The following is a 17,819-nucleotide window of genomic DNA, read 5'->3' on the forward strand; positions in this document are numbered from 1 at the left end:
GAAAAGAAGATAAAATCTTTGATGAATTGTAAATAGCATCGATGGAGTAACTAATGAGAATTAATCATATATATGATGTAAAAGCATAGGTTACTTCCTAACATGTAATAAATTACTTTTAAATTAACAAAATGTTTAAATATATTCAATATGGATCTTGTTTTGTCCCATATTCTAAGTGTAACACAATGGTGCAAATAGATTTTAAAAATAATATGTGATTTAAAAGATATAAGTTATTAAAGAGGTTAAAAAAATGCACACACTATTGTATTTATACTTGATAACTTGATAGAGTGATAGCTGGATAAGAGAAACCAGCTACCAGTAGCTATCTAGTCACGTGCTATTTATTACCACGGCGATGTGGATGTAATATATGACAAATAATTTTGGAATAATTGGCTCTTTTGAATTTTTATCGGTTGATTTTACCTCTAGTTGTAACAATGAAAAAGCGTGTTTTCGTTTTAATTTTCTCCCTTCTTGGAGCTTTTAAACATCCTACAAAATCAGCCAGAGAAGCTACAAACCTTTTTGGCTGAAGACGCTTGAATGTGCCAGCTTAACTGAGAAAGTGACCCAAGTTTGTTGGGTGTGTCTTATCTAACTTCCAGAAATTTTCTGGCACTTTTTGATGGACTTTTTGTTGGAGAATTTTTGGGCTTATATTCTTTTCAGAAGATGAAACTTGGGCCAGGGTACCACGGATACTCGAAGCCCAGCAAAACCGGGCTTGTCAGCCTAACTGGGCTGGTAGGCTAGATTATTAATGGATTCAATCACTGCTGGCCTGCTGCTAGTGCCGCTTTTGTCAGGCATTTGGAAATTATGCAATTTTGCTCTAGTTTTTTTTTCTTATAGTGCAGTCTTTACAACAACAACAAAAAAAATAAACAAATAATCATGATCAAGTGCCTTAATAAAAACTATGGTGTAGTACTTAGTAACCATGCACCATAAATTTATAGTCAATCTTGCGTCCATGTATTTTACTTACATTCGCAAGTATTTGAATGTGGTGTATGTCATTGTGTAGTGGTGTTTGCGCACGTGCGTATTCTATGTAATAAAAAAAATTAGACAAACCTGTGAAGTTTTCCTTTGTTTAATTACTAGTATATATATTTATATATGATCATGCATGTTCCCCTAGCTTATGCTAAGATCTAGCTTAGAGTAATCATCAACAACGAAACAAGATGATCGATCAAAATCCCATCTGAAGACTGAAGGATAGACAACGTACTTCAGTTGAGGGCTTGAGGTACCCCTGATCAAAGTACTGTGACATGCATGCATGTATTCTCCGATCGAATGCTTTTTTAGGCCAAATTATTGATCTAATACTGGTACCTTAGCCACTAAACATGGAGAACATGTCCCTTTGTCACTGTCCTTGCAAGGAGAGAAACAAGAGGCTCCTGTCAAGCTCTAAAACTAGTGCAACCATGCCTTTTTGGCCTAATTAAACAACAAACTAAGACTATTTTCCCTTTCCTCAAACAAATTAAGACTCTTTTCCCTATACTATATGGTCCCAAATATTGGAGATGAGGAGCATCGACTGCATGCTAGCTAGGGCACAGGATAATGCATGTGGTTGGGCCCACTCGAGCTATAGCATGGTGATTGGTGAGTGATGTCACACAGGCAATACTAGCTAGCTAGGCAGGCATAGACACTGCATATATGCATGCCTCTTTCACTGTGGCCAATGTGTAGTGTTGATCGATCTGATTTGGTCTCCTAGACACAGATGATGCTCATATGATTGTGTAAGTGTAGTAGCTAGCCGTTGTTGGGCTTTGCAGTACTGTTTGTTGCCTCAATGACTTTGTTCCCTGTGGATGTGTGGCCGGCCTAAGGAAGGAATGTTACAAAGTAAATTCTTCCCATGGAATTAGGCTAACGCCCTCTAGAATGGATTGAATTGCCTAAATTACGCACAAATGAAGATAAATTAACAAGAGGGAATCTATTTTATAGCACTGAGTTTATACTAGTTCAACAATATATGTCACTAACATTGGCTCTTTCTATAATATACCAACGACTTTATCAATTGTTCTGCAATACGTCATTGAGCTGGGCCTTATTCTAAAAGATACCCAAAATACCTTTATGTGCATATAAGTTTAACGATTGATTTATCTTGTTAGAAGTTCAAAAAATATATGAATTTTTTTGTATGGCCTCCTTACACAAAATGGAAGTTTGTATATAATTAAGTTTCAAGTTTTTTGCATTTTTACTTTTTTGTAATATATAAATTGTGTATTATATGCTATATGAAATACTTTTCATGTTGTTCTTTTTAATATAAATGATATTTCATATGCTACATAAGATATTTTTGTGCTGTTATCTTTTGTGTAAGTAATTTCTCGCTCATAAACCACACAATTTTTTTAAAAAATAAATATACCAAAAAAACTTGAAACTTTACAAATTTCCATGTTGTGTAAGGAGAAAACATAAAAATTTTCATATTTTTTGAAACTTCTAATGGAATAAATCAATTGTTAACCTTCTATGTCTCTAAGGGTATTTTGTTTTTTTTAAAAGAAAACTAGCCCAATGACATACTCCCTCCTTCCAAAGTCTAAGACCTATTTTATTTTATATATGATTTTTCCAAAAGTCTAAGTCTTATTTGCAGTTATTATGTGCTATATTAATTTTTTATTGGAATCCAAGAAACCATTTTAGTACTTATTGGTTAAATTAATGTTCGATTTTGTCACACGATGAATGAATTAATTACTCCTTGTCATTGATGAAAAAGAAATAGAACTTAGACTTTTGGATGGAGGGAGTATTGCAGAACGATTGGTAAAATCACCATTATATCATAGAAAGAGATAATGTCAGTGGCAAATTGTTGAATTAAAATAAACTCAGTGGTATAGAATAGATTGTACCAATTAAAAAGGGACTCTCGGTGCATAGCCATCACTCAACTATTCTCCAAACAGCAGAAAAGCAAGAGAGATTAAGGGGGTGTTTAGATCCAAGGGTGTAAAATTTTAGCGTGTCACGTAGGGTATTATATTTAGGGTGTCGCATAGGGTGTTCGGGCACTAATTAAGAAAAAAACTACTTACAAAATCCGTCAGTAAACCGCGAGATGGATTTATTAAGCCTAATTAATCTGTCATTAGCAAATATTTACTGTAGCACCATATTGTCAAATCATGGAGCAATTAGTCTTAAAAGATTCATCTCGCAAATTAGTCGCAATCTATGCAATTAGTTTTTTTAGCCTATATTCAATACTTCATGCATGTGTTCAAACGTTCGAGGTGACAGGGTGAAAAATTTTAGGGTGGGATCTAAACAAGGCTTAAGATCAAATCTTTCAAGTCAATATGAATGGAGATGGAGAGAGAGGTGAATAGTGGTGAATCTATGCATATATAAGCTGTGGTGTCGAACTGTCGACTGATCCAACAACTTTTTTAAAAACACCTCTATAAACCTTGATTTTTTGTATAAATAAAAAATAGAGAAATAAACACACTTAAATATATACCAGTAGTAATTGACCCTCGCATGGTTAAATTCATGGCGCCATGACTCTGCATGGGAGATCTCGTAGTAGTAGCTTGTTTATGGCCTTTTGGTTGGGCTCCAAAACTTATAAATTTAACGCTAAGAGTTGAGTTAGAAGTATTAATCTCTTTAGTTTATTTTACGAGAGCGTTTCAATCTGCCTTTACTTCTTTTTTTTTTAATGAAGAGTTTGGTTAGGTTTCAGCTTCCAAAGAGACGGAGACCTAGAATTAAAACTTATAAAAGTTGAAGCTCTATTAAATTAACAGACCCTTAGCATATAGCCTAGCGCGCAGGCAGAGAAGATCATGATCGATGAAGAGCGATCTCAAATTTTTTTGTGATCAGTCTTCAATCAACGACGACGCATGCAGTACGTAACTACAGTTTGGTGGACCACTGATCAAGCGACGATTCGAAGTCTAGTAGGAGTAGGTCATCAGCAGTCAATGGACATCGCGTCAGCCTCGGGACGCTGCAACGTACGCATGCCTGCACGCCCACACCACACCACCCTCAGCCTGATCTCCCCACAAACTAACCACCAGCAGCGGCGGCAGCAACGAGAAGCTAGCGCACCCATGGCGGCTGGCCGGCAGCGTGCATTGCCGCGCCTCCGGCTTTTAGCTTCTTTTCTCTCCCCCTTTTTCTCCCCCTCTCGCTTCGTCCTCTCCTTTCCTCGGGCGCCGCATAGTAGTAGCCGCGAGATCGCATGCAGATTGCAGGGGAAAGCTAGGAGCGAGGAGGAAAAGCCTTTTTTGATCGCCCTAGTGCTCCGATCGCTTTCTCTGCATGCATCGGTCGACGACGACGAAGACCTCATGGCCTGCGCTGCAGAGAGAGCATGGCAGTGGCAGGCAGGAGAGACCAGCAGACAGGCACGCCCTGACATGCATTCTCATCTCAGGATCTCATGGCCAGGACGTGTACTACGTTTGTACCGGCCGGTCGTTTATACTACTAGTAGTACGGCGTTACTCCCGAGTGTCTTGTTCCACCTTTTGATATACAGTGCTCATTTGTTTGAGTAGAGGTTGGTTAGTTAGAGCAGTACAATAGCAGGCTATAAGCCATCTATAACCACATATCGAGAAGAAAAGAGAAGAGAGAAAAAAACGGTTTACATATTTGTAGCCAGCTGTAGCACGGATTTCAATACGTTATGTGTGTATGACAAGTGGGACCGGGTATTAATGGTGTAGTATATTTTTATAACTATTGTATGAATAGGCTATTAGCTAGATTAGCTATAGATGATTTGGAGCCAGTAATTGGCTATACTATTAAACTTGCTCTTATATTATTCATCACCTGATTTCTGCATGCAGTGGGCCAGCCCCCAACTTTGCCACTGCTAAGAACAAGTATAATAGTGAGCTATAAGTCTACTATAAACTTATGTGGAAAAGAGAGATAACAAAAAATTATGGGTGTTGGCTCTCATGCAAGAGCTAGCTTAACACAAGCTCCAAGACAAATGCATTAAATGTATAAGTGAGAGATAGAGAGAGGAGGAGAATATTATAGCCAACCTTATAACTAATCTATTAGAGCAAGTTTAATAGTATAGTCCACCACTAGCTCAAATTCATCTATAATTAATCTATTAGTCAATTCATACAATAGTTGCTTACTATACTATTAATATATGGTCCCACCTGTCATATATACATTGCGTCTTGGAGTCCGCACTGCAGCTGGCTACATATCTGTAGCCCGCTGCTCTTCTCTCTCATCTTTTATCTTATTAAAATATATTTACAGCTGGCTAATAGCCTGCTATTGTACCTGCTCTTATATATGTTGGCTTTAGGAAGTGAGGTATACTATTAAGAGAAAGTTTGATTGTATAGCCAACTATTAGCTCTACATCATATATAGTCAATTTAATAACCAATTTATACAATAGTTATCTATAAATATATACTACACTATTAATATTTGGTCCCACCTATCATACTCATATTGTGTCTTGGAGTTTATGCTGCAGCTGGCTACAAATCTGTAACCTACTGCTCTTCTCTTTCCTCTTTTATCTTCTCGATATGTGTTTATAGCTGGCTTATAGTTGCCATTGTACCTACTCTAGTATTGTTGGCACTTATTTATGGTGAGAGAGAAAGGGAGAGATCAAAACCATGTTTATGTGGTTAATTAGAAAATTGGGAAATGCTCATCACTGGTGACACCCGACTCTGGCAGATGATCTACATATTATAGGGTTAAGGTTTTGGGATAGTGGTTGGGAGTTGGAGGAGGGTGAAAAGGGCTGTTTCCCGATGCTTAAAGGGATGGCCAAGACGGTGACAAACTGGCAGCTAGCAGCGAAACAAGGTTAGGTAGCGAGGCGGCACCGATGTTTTCGGAGCCGTGGGGCTGGAGGAGAACAGTGGGCAGGATCAACAATGGGGGCGTCAAATTTGTGGTTAGGAGATATGAACGACGGTGGCGTATCAACAATGCGAGCTACTAGAGACAGGGACGACAGACAATCCGATTGTACCTCACCATCATTCAGGCGTAGGAAGCAAGAGCGAGGAGAGGGGCGAGGAGGAGGGAGGAGGCCAATTGGGTGGGGGCTCACCGGTGTTGTTGGGGTGCGGCTTCCAACACTAGCAAGCCCCAGGCGACATGCGGGGGAGGCAGAGGAACTCGGAGACCTTGTGTGTGCATGCGTGAATTGATGAGAACATCACTCCTTTGGATACACACAATACTCCTTAAGTTATTATGTAAGGTCCAATTACTAAAACTTGTGCCCGACAACTAAACTTACAGGTGAGCTTGTTCTTAAGTATTTTTGTATGTGATTTTGAGGACATATTGCTACGTAATGATTTAATTACTATTATTAGGAATTATGGGAAGAACCAGGAAGCACTTGAAGAGAGGCTAGAAGATGGACAATGTCATCATGGGCATTCAAGTCAAGATGGTGGCCTAATTCATATCAAGTTCAAGTCCACCTCGGACTCCAGGAGTGGTCCGCACTAAAATCATTGCTTGGATTGCATTCGGATTCTCATTTTGACGTTCTACATATCTATAGAAAGCTAACAAGACCACATTTCCAATGGATTTGGTCCCACATCAAAATTTCTTCCAAGTTAATGGGAATCATCGAAACAAGAATACATCGTGTCAGAGTCCAATAGGGACGCGTCCAGGGGTCCAAGGTCAACCTTAGAACCTACATATTCAGTAGTTGTCATGGACTTAGGGCTGGGTTCAGATTATTCCTACCATTACAGTTTTGCCATTCATCAGTTTGTGGAACCCCAACTTCGAGTTCTTGAATAATCATTCATTTGCAATTGAGTTGTTGTCTTTCTTGTTCTTGCTTGTGTTCTTCGTTTGCAATAAGCGAGGTCAATCAGGTGTATGCACGGTTGATAACCAGAGGAGACGTGGTGCTGCGATTGCAAGGTTCGGATCGTGTGCGTCAAGTTTCCACCAAATTGATAGCTATATTTACCTGACGGAAGATTGGGCATCAGGTTGCCATCATGAATGGGAGAAAGGGTAAGCATGATTGCTATGCAATCCTAGCCACCTGAAAAAAAAATAAGTGAAATTTTAGCCCCTAAAGGGTGACTAAAAATTACGCCCCCCAAAAAAAGTGTGCGCAACAATTTCAACTAATAGTGGAAGGATATTTTTTTTCTCTAATGTAAAATCAATTGTAGACCAGTGCTCGACAACCCTAGGTAGGAGAAACCGCTTGGATTCGCTAACATGTGGCATAGAGTGGTCATATAGGTGACCAAAGGCCTTGATCTGCCATGGATAAAAGGGGTTGTGTCGAGAATTATATACTACCCTCTAGTTTTTATAATTTGTAGACTTTTCAATATATGTTTGACTATTCAGTTTATTAGAATTTCTATATTTTCGCGCATTTAAATCAATGTTGCATTTTGATACAATTTTCGAACCATAAAAATGCTTGTATTTTGGAACGGATGGAGTAAAAAATTGTATAATAGCCTCTACTTTAAAATATTTTCTTAGTATATGTTAGCCTCCAAGATTTTCACTGAAGTTCATGTTGATAACCAAATTTGATACTAAGATAAAAGTATACCGAAGTTTGACCAAAATTTGCAATCAAGACCGATCCTCTATACAAGGCCGGACCAACCTTAGATATACGGTCGGACCGTCCTACAAGCTGGACAGCCGATCTGACGTTTGGCATAATGGCAGACTGATCTTAGGTATGTCTAATTGAATCGATGGACAAACTTTTGAGTTTACGTCTAATTTAAATATTTCTTATATTTTTGTTGTTTAAGATCAGGATTTCTTGAGTCCTAGTTGATTTCTAAGCCTAATAAAATGTAGAGAAAACCATGTAGATGCAAGATCATCCCCTCCTATAAACATATTGGCTAAGGCCAATTGAAACAACCAACATTCAATCCTCAAAATCAATCTATTATCCCTACCTCTATATTCTACTTCTCCCTCCTTCTTGCTTCCTCTATGCGACATATTTACCACCCAATCCCCTAATTGCTCATCGTCTCTTATCTCTATGGCGTTTGAGGACATCCTATAGCTAGCTGAACTACCGAGCTCAGGATTATCCTGGTGAGGTCCCTCCTAGGTGTTCATTCGGTGGCATCTACATACCTCGCCCTACACAAACACACATCTACGAGTGACCGTGTACCACTATGATTACACATAATGTGCTCAACATGTGGCAATACTATTTAATGGAGAAAGTACGAATCCCCCCCCCTTAAACTATAGCGGTCGACCGAACTACACCCAGAACCAAAAAAACCGACATTGTTCACCCCTAACTATGCAAACCGGACAAATAACCCCCGACTCAATCTGTAGTGGTTTTGGTCCTACGTGGCAGTCCAGTCAGCATTATTTTAAAAAAATCGGTGGGCCCCACCTGTTAGTTTCTCACCCTCTCTTCTCTCTGTCTCCAATCCTTCTCCTCACTTCCATCACCCATTTTCCCTCACCTTATCTCCAGCAACCACCGGCGGTGGTGAGCTGAGGACGGCGACGCGTGGGGATGGAGCCAGCTGGGAGTGGCGTAGGGGGACTGAGGACAGTGGCGCGTGGGGGCGGAGCATGATAGGGGCGGCGGAGGGGGGGCGAGGACGGTGGCGCACGGGGGCGGAGCCACCTGGGGCGGCAGAGGGGGGCCGAGGACGATGGCGGGTGGGGGCGGATCCACCTGGGGCACTGCCGATGGTGGTTCCGGCTTCTACAGCCACGCGATAGCAGGTCTTTGTTGCAAGAGGAGAGGAGCAGCAAGTGACGCGTGAGACAAGGGTGGCGAGATGGGACACAACCTCGGCTTCCATCGAGGCGCAGAAGGGGGGGCGTGGCAGCAGGGGGACACGGGTGTCACCTCCTCCTTCTAATGCGGTGGCCGGCCGGCGGCTGCCCGAGCGGCGCCGCCGCGGTGTACGAGGAGGAGATTGAGGATTACAACAACGAGCTCGGGTGTGGCTGCTACAGCGGTGGTGGTGGGGGACTTAGAGCGGAAGGTGGAAGAGGTTTTGTTGTCGAAGGGTCTAATTCGGTTGACTGCGATAGTTCAGAGATATAATTCACACCTTTTCTTTATTTAATTAACGCCAACAGTTCCCATCGCAGCTGACGCCTACACTATATGTATCCTTGAGAGTAAGTATAATAGGAGGCTGTAAACCGACTAAATACTGAGATGGAGGAGAGAAGAGAGGATAAGCGGGCTATAAACTTACAGCCGGTTTGGACATACAAGAACCAAAACCCTCTGAGAGAGACAAGTGTGCCATGTATTAATTGTGAAAAGCTAACTATTATACGGGTGGGTTAAGAAAAGACTACAAATAACCTTACAACTAATAAGGTGGCTGTATTGATGCTTTGACTTGAAATGGGTGGCGTGGCCACGATCGAAAAAAAAGGGGTGTCGTTGCTGCTGCTGCTGCTGCTATGCACGCATGCCTGCACTGCAGTGCATGTGCATGCAAAGGATGGAAACAAGTACGAGGGGCACATGGGAAGAAAATCGGCCAAGAGATACGTTGCACAGCTGCCTGCCTTAGCCACTCACTCGCCCATGCATATGCATGCATGCACGCACGCACGCACGCTGATAAAGATCTCAACGAACGGAGGGAGAGATCATGCCGATGAGCATGCACTCACGCGACCAAGTACAGCGCCTGCCGGCAGGCTTTGTTCATTACTTGGACTCTAACGTAAACGCGTACCCTTGTCTCTATAAAAATACATACGCCCACTCTATTTCTATAAGTATATATTTCGTTCCATAAAAAAAAATCAACTTCTGGCTATGAATCTAAATGTACGTTGCACCCAAGTTCATAACTAGAAATTGATTTTTACATGGGATGGAGAGAGTACGAAATAAGATTGGACCGGTATATTTTAAGATTGAACATGGTTACCATGGACGCATCACTATTGACAGGTATATCGCCTACCCCTAAAAAATAACTAGTCGTAGATAATGAAAGCATAGGTTCCAGTTGAGCTATACTTTCTTTATGATCTTCCTTGTACGTACGATTCTGTTAATTTCATACATAATGCTATCATTCGTATTATTAATTAAAAACACTATATAAACATTAATTATTTTATTGTAGCTTGTTTTATCGTAACTTTACTTTAAGAAATTAAGACTTGCATTGTTTTTCAGATTATGAATGATCATATTCATGTTTAAAAGTTAACAACTTAAAAAAAGGGACGAGTTTCATCCATTGGTTGGAAATTAACATACATAGTACTACTATACAGCTAGAGCTTGGCGCCTTCTCGAGCTTTTTTCCCGTGCTAGCTAGCTGATCTATCGCTTTTAGGTTGATCGATCGGTCGATCAATCTCGGCCGTCGATCGCACACTATCGACGGCCGTGGAGCGCCCGTGGACTCTTGCCTCGGGATCCGGAGCCTGCCCAACCTGCCCAAAGTGGTAAACTCCATAGCCTGTTGCTCGCTAGCTTTCACAAAAGCTCGGAGAGGTAATACTTTAATACAGTGGTAAGTAAAATTAATAATACTTGGTTAGTTAGAAGAGAGGGATTAGTTTAACGACGTGAAGTGGGGGCGCCGGCCCTACATTGCATTGCATGCATGCGTGCACGCACGCAGTGTGTGCAGGTTGCTTGCATTGCATGGGATGAGTAGGAGGAACTTTCGCCTTATCCACGTACCCCCTCCGTTCATAAAAAAACAAATCTGTCTGAATATAGATATACTTTAAATATATATATATACTTATGTCCAGTATAAGATTGGTTATTTATAAAACGAAAGACGTATGTACCCTGCTCCACCACATGATCATGTTTATATTAACTACTCCCTCCATCTTAAAAAAATCACTTGAATGTGACATAATCTAGTACAACGAATTTGTACATATGTTTATATAGATTCATCGAATTAAAAATTATATACCACATCTTATTCTATATTATATAAAAATAATATCGTGATTGTACGGATCCACAACGACCAAAGTCCATATTTTAGTAGCAAGACATTACTTTTGAAATTTTCCCGACAAGGCCATTGATCGTCATGATCGTACCCACACAACATTACCTACCTGCGCTGTGTCGCAGAAATAATTTGGACCCGACCGGCCCTGCAATTGCATGCATGGCCATGCATACTATACACGTAACAGTTGTTCTATATAGACAGTTGGATTATTACTATATATATAGAACCAGTACACTTGTACTACACACGGATGCTAGCTTGGCATAAACAATTAATTAGTAATAGCATCAGGCGCATCAACTAGCTAGCGTCCATATATATCCAATTAGGCAATTGATCTACACGTACGGTCCAGATAATTAATCCGAGAGATAGATCAGCTATATATATAGAGAGAGAGCGCTACGTCCAAGATTGATGATGGCATGGGCCGGTTTTCTCACCTTCAAAATTAATTCAAATATGGAATTCAACTCACCATTGTCAATTTCTGGTTGGCTAGCTATGTGGCAATTGACATTGATCGATCAGTTCGTCAAATCTAGCTATAATTATTAATCCAACAAAAACAGTTTAATTAAGAGCAAACTATGCAAATGGCACATGAACTTACGCGATGGGTGCAAATCCAATACCTGATGCAAAATGCTCATTCAGTGATGTGTGTGTGAAGGCCGAAATAGAATATGCTATGGAAACTCTTTTCATAGACAATCACAGATCTGTTTTACCTTAATTATTAGGGCCTTCACAATGCAATGATGTGGCGTTCAGCCCCACACCCTCAAACTGAATATTCGACGACGCGGGAGCAATATGCGTCGCCAAATGAAGTTCGCGGAGCCAAACGCAGCCACTCGATTTTTGCTTCGCTCGAGGGAGCTCGCACCAGGGAGAACGGTTGGGTGGCCAACGTTGTGGGCTGGGTGGTTTTCGCTGTTCCCAACAATTTTTAGACCGGTCTAAGGCCACATGTATGCATTGTGGACATGGTATCCAATAGAGTACATGGGCCTACATGGCACTCCAGGTCCGGCCAGCCCGTGGCTTTCACTGCTATCGCCCTTATGGCTGAGCAACTGGCTTCGAAAATGATGAAAATTTCGCAGGTATACTTACCTCTAGGTAGTTAGCTCGGTCGCTTTTAGAAATTAAGCATGTCGTAGCCACCTGACAAAACCATTTCTGTAGTAGTTGCACCATCATCGCTAACGGTGAAGCAGGCGCTGATAAGTATAACATGTGACAAGGGTATTAGGCAGGAATGATTTGGTTTTTGATAAATCACCATTCATCTCATATATGCAAGTAATTTTCAGGGCAACATATTGGCTCCGATACTGGGCACAACTACAAAAGTTTGAAGAAGACGGAGAGTTTATAAAAGTTGTATGTTGCAAGCTTGAGACGACAGTTATGCAACTTTTTGTCAATTATGGTTGGAGATTCACAAATAGACTTCAATAATATGTTCTCCTTATTTTAGTTTCGTTACTTATTTTGTTCATTGGGTGTTTTCAATGATTTGTTGAACTACACTCTTGTTTGAGTGCTATTCTGTAATAATTGGCTGTAGCTCTCTTGAGTAAAGGCCAGAATGTTATATTCCATTATCTAAATAAAAGGTATTAGGCATATTATATATTTGAAAATGACTCTAGATACTTGGTTTATATTTTGTCTTTTCTTTATTTTATATCCCTGATTTTTTTTATTTTTAAACAACATCCTTTTATACCTTATGTCTGAATGAACATGTAATGCCTAAGGCAGCAAGATCAACCGTGATGTACTATCTTGTTCTTGGTTCACACATATTATGCAAGTTTATACACCAAAAATGAATGTCTTGCATATTTCGGTACTAAATTACACCTACCTATCAAGTTTGTATTCGCACATACTACATAAGTTTGTACACCAAAAAATGAATGTTTTACATGTTTCAATACTAAATTACGCCTACCTATTAAGTTCGTATACCACTAATGCAATTTACTTTTTATAGAAATTTACAGAATTGGTGTGCTTCAATTAATTTCTACAAAGAACAGAACAGAAAACCCTATATATCTTCCAAAGCAGAGCTAGCAATTATGACAAAATTGACGTGAAGGAACTTTGCGATTAATTTTCAAAATTAACTAGTAAACATAAAAGAATAAGTTCAAGACATTAATTTGAATAATAACAATAAAGGCGCACGATTAAATCAATTTAAAAGCTAGCTGTTTGTGTGTAGTGGATTGGAGGCAAAAGCCATCAAATAGTATACATCCATGGATTGCAGCGATATGCTTCCCTTTAGTACGTACTCCCTCCGTACTCGTAAAGAAAGTCGTTTTGGACAGCGACACGGCCTCCAAAACACAACTTTAACCTCTTGTTTCTATGAAAATATTTATTGAAAAGTGATATATGTATACTTTTATAAAAGTATTTTTCAAGACAAATCTATTCATATAAATTTTACATTTTCAAACTCAACAGTTTGAGAGTTATTCATGATTTATATTCTCAAGATTTAACTTAAACATTATTCTAAACGACTTCCTTTACGAGTACTGAGGGAGTATATACGAAGAGATGAACAGGGCTGTTTGTTCCCAAAAGAAGCTATAGAAGGTATAGCATCCACGATCGACCAGCAGGGGGAAACAAATTAAAGTGCATCACCGGCCGTGATGTGTAAAACACTTGAGATGTTCCAAATTGACTGGCAATTTGCATGGTGAATGCCATCAAAAGTATAGGCTCTCTCTCACTTGTTTCAGGTATTTGTCCCAAGACATATTAGAGATAGCCCGATGTATATCAGTATATATATCTGGGCATGTTAGCTTTTCGTAGAAAATAATGAACAAGTTGGAAATGATATTCTTTTCGAGGACTTGGGAAAGTTTAATTAGTAATTGGACACATGCTTGAACGTATACTATGTCATGTGCTAGCTAGCTTGTTCAAAGGGCACACTAACTCATTGCCTGGAGGCAGCAGACAGACTAATTTGAAGTCATCCACAAGGATGGTTAGTTATAGTAGTATACTAACTAATTAAGCTGCTCGTATGAACTGCCACTAATTCCTCCATCCTGTAGTATAAAACAACAAAAACTAAGCCAATCAGAGAGGGTGAATGGTTGTATCCGAAAACCAAAACTTTTAGCGGAATTAAAAGTTACCCTCAATTCAATGACACGTGGTCTGACCGGAGTATATGCGCCGGTCTAACCGCCTGGAAGCCGTCGGTCTGATCGAGCTAGTCGCTCTGGTTTGACCGCCGAAATCAACCGCTATCGTCTGTAGCTGCCGCCAGTCTGACCGCCGTTATGCACCCCGCCGGTCTGTCCGGTCCGATGCCATCGGTCTGACCAGTGGTGGAACGCCGAACCCGAGCAAACGCAAATAAAAAATCTCTCAAAGTAAATTGTAACTTTATTACTTCTCTGTGTGTTTACAAAGTGCAACAACAGCACTCCTCACCAAAATCTCGACTAAACTCAAAACCCTAACTTTCTAAACTCAAAACCCTAACTTATCTCTCAACACAACTCTCTCTAAAACGATACCGGTAGGCCACACCCCCCCTCTCTATTTATACCCGAGGTAGGTAGCCTAAAGCCACGAACTAAACTTGTATAAGAGTCCTAATCCCCTAGGAAATCTTCCCGTACAAGAATCTAACTTTAAAAACTCCAATAGTACCAAATTTGGACTTCTTCCAAATTCGACTCCGTATCCCATACGCACATAATATCTCAATCATTTGCCATATGGAATCTTCACCAACCACGTACATTGATCTTTAGCCTAAGCATCCCGCATGATATCCTGATCGTCCGGACGTCATCTTCTCCCAAGTTGACTCCCGTTCCATCACTGGCAATACTCTCATGAGGCATCAAGACCACCTACACATACATTAACCAATAAACCATATTCCGAGCACAAGCTATTTCCAACTTGACTCATTGTTAGCAAACAACAGTATTACATACCACAGTATCCATCTACAAGTCATAAACATAAATTATCCACGGATATCCAACAAATCAACCTGAAACCGAAACCGACACAGAGTTGGCCAGTTAGATCACGGGCTGACCGGTCTGACCGCTCGATACACACCAGTCTGACCGACAACTGGCCCTTGCCCGGTCTGACTGGTCCAAACATCCAGCAGTCCCTGTTCATCACCTGCAAATCCAATCATCTCTAAAACCACTTTGCTAATAATTTTCAAATATCAAAACCAATAATCTCAGATGCCAATTATTCATCACAAAATAAAAATCAAACACAAGTAGATAATCCCTATTATTGATTCATGGCTGACACAAGAAACTTCCAGATGGACCATTAATTTAAAAAAGAGAAACAGCTTAAAGCAGAATATATAATATACATATATATGTGCTAACAGTACGTACAAGGTTCTATTATAATATTCACTCTTTTTTGACAGTGATTATAATATTCAATCTTGACCTACAAAGCGGCTCATCAAGCTGTAGTTCACGGCAGAAAATTAATAAAAGCAAAAGTAATCCTTTTCTATATAATTGCCCCATAAAATTACGAAAACACCCTTGGCCCCTGCACTATATAGACCCCCCACCTGCTCTTGCTGCAGAGCTCGCCAACCCTAACCAATCAAAGCAAACTCTCACAAATCACGCATTAATTTCACACACAGATCATCAGTTTGCATTGCATCCATCGCAATGCAGTACGGCGCGGCGGCGGCGGAGCAGGCGTGGTACATGCCGGCGGCGGCGATGGTGACGGCGGCGGCGGCGGCGGAGACGGCGGCGGAGCGGGTGGAGAGGCTGGCGTCGGAGAGCGCGGTGGTGGTGTTCAGCGTGAGCAGCTGCTGCATGTGCCACGCCGTGAAGCGCCTCTTCTGCGGCATGGGCGTGCACCCGGCGGTGCACGAGCTGGACCTCGACCCGCGCGGCCGCGACCTGGAGCGCGCCCTGGCGCGCCTCGTCGGCGCCGGCGGCGGCGCCGCCGCCGCCGTGCCCGTCGTGTTCATCGGCGGCAAGCTGGTCGGCGCCATGGACCGCGTCATGGCCGCGCACATCAACGGCTCCCTCGTGCCGCTGCTCAAGGAGGCCGGCGCGCTCTGGCTTTAGTATAGCTCTAGCGCCGCCGTCGCGGCCGCGTCGGTCGCCGGAGTTGTCGCCGCCGGTGGCCGTCGTCGTTGTAGGCGTAGCTAGGTTGATACATCCACAGAGAGTTTGTGCGAGTGTGTGTGTGTGAGAGAGAGAGAGAGAGAGAGGTCGGTGTTTTTTTTTGCTGCACTACGCCTCCGCCATGAGTGTGCGTGTGAGAGAGCTCGCTAGTTAATTAGTGCATGCCTGCACGCTTACACCTAATGTACTGCTTATTTTCATTTATTTTCTTCGATTCTATCAGCTTGGCTTGATTTGATTTTCTCTATTAATTTCATGTTCTTTTCTGACTTCGATCAGTTATTCTTATTCAGTGCCAATGTATGCATGTGATATATGGTAAAATTTTTGGCTAATTTATTACATTTTGGATTTCATATATACATGTAGTTTTTATAGACTTCCATTAATTGATTATGGAATCTATTTGATTAATTTCTATTCCATATTTCAAATAGAGAAGGGACATATGCATGGGAATTCGTCTCATAACCTTAAGTTTATTTTATTTAACACATTTACAACTTATTAGCTGTGTCTTTTGACAGAGGCCGTAAATATGACGAACCATTTCAGTTATTAAATTCCCTGCATTAGTATTATATAATTTTAATTTCTGCTGCTAACTGTACTGGTAGCTAGGACTGATCATATGTTATTATGTTAATACTAGTCCACTTAACAAATGTAGCATGTACCATGTAGCACATATATAAATCAAGGCGAAATGAAGCTTAACCACTAATGTGTCGTTGAGCTGATTTTTTATAAGGGCAAGTGGGGCTTGTTGCTGGGTGTGGTCGGTGCATGCCTTGCTTGCTCGAGAGCTCAGAGAGTGCAGTTTCGGCCGGGGGCCAAGGTAGAGAAAGAGAGCTATACTAAGCTCAGCTCCTTTTTGAGGCAGCAGCATGCAGATGCAGGCATCTTTTTTGCATGAGAGCTAGAGCTGTATCTTTATTTTGTGCTTTGCTCGAGACAACTAACTTTACACTGTTTGCAATATTGCTTCCCTCCCTTTGCATGTCTGCCTGCCCCCTGCTCACTGCTAGCTGCTGGCTCTTGTTGCTTAATTATAGCTTAAGCCCTTATTAACTTAATTAGTTAATTGCCTTCTTTACTAAAGTGTACAGTTGGGCTCATCTGAGCAGGTACAATAGCAGGCTATTAGCCAGCTATAAACATATTTTAATAACATAAACGATGAGGGAGAAAAGCAGCGGGCTACATATTTGTAGCCAGCTGCAGCACGGATTCCAAGACATAATGTGTGTATGACAGGTGGGACCATATATTAATAGTATGGTAAGTAACTATTGTATGAATTAGCTATTAGATTGGCTATAGGTGAATTAGAGTTAGAAATGGGCTATACTGAACTTGCTCTTATTCTGAAGACCAAGATGGTACGGATACCAACAATCTATGCCTGAGGAGGAATTAGAGGCCGGCCAATTGCTAGATAGGCTCGATAGGTCAGGTTCTTCTTTTATTCACGAAAGGCACACCTGTATGCGCGCGCACGCCATTGCACATGCAACCTGCACATATGCTTGTATTATTCAAAGAGACGAAAACTAGCGGTAGGTTGAAAACC

The 17,819-nt window shown here is 41.0% G+C and overlaps 1 protein-coding gene across 1 annotated transcript; it reads left to right on the forward strand.

Moving 5' to 3' along the window:
• The first annotated feature begins 15,701 nt into the window (after positions 1-15,701).
• LOC127771532 (glutaredoxin-C5) lies at positions 15,702-16,570 on the forward strand. The gene has a single exon (XM_052297451.1). It carries the CDS (start codon positions 15,776-15,778, stop codon positions 16,184-16,186), a length of 411 nt encoding a protein of 136 aa, XP_052153411.1. The 5' UTR covers positions 15,702-15,775; the 3' UTR covers positions 16,187-16,570.
• Positions 16,571-17,819: the final 1,249 nt, after the last annotated feature.

This window comes from Oryza glaberrima, chromosome 4 (genome assembly GCF_000147395.1).
Source record: "Oryza glaberrima chromosome 4, OglaRS2, whole genome shotgun sequence".
In the NCBI taxonomy this organism is placed as follows: Eukaryota; Viridiplantae; Streptophyta; class Magnoliopsida; order Poales; family Poaceae; genus Oryza; species Oryza glaberrima.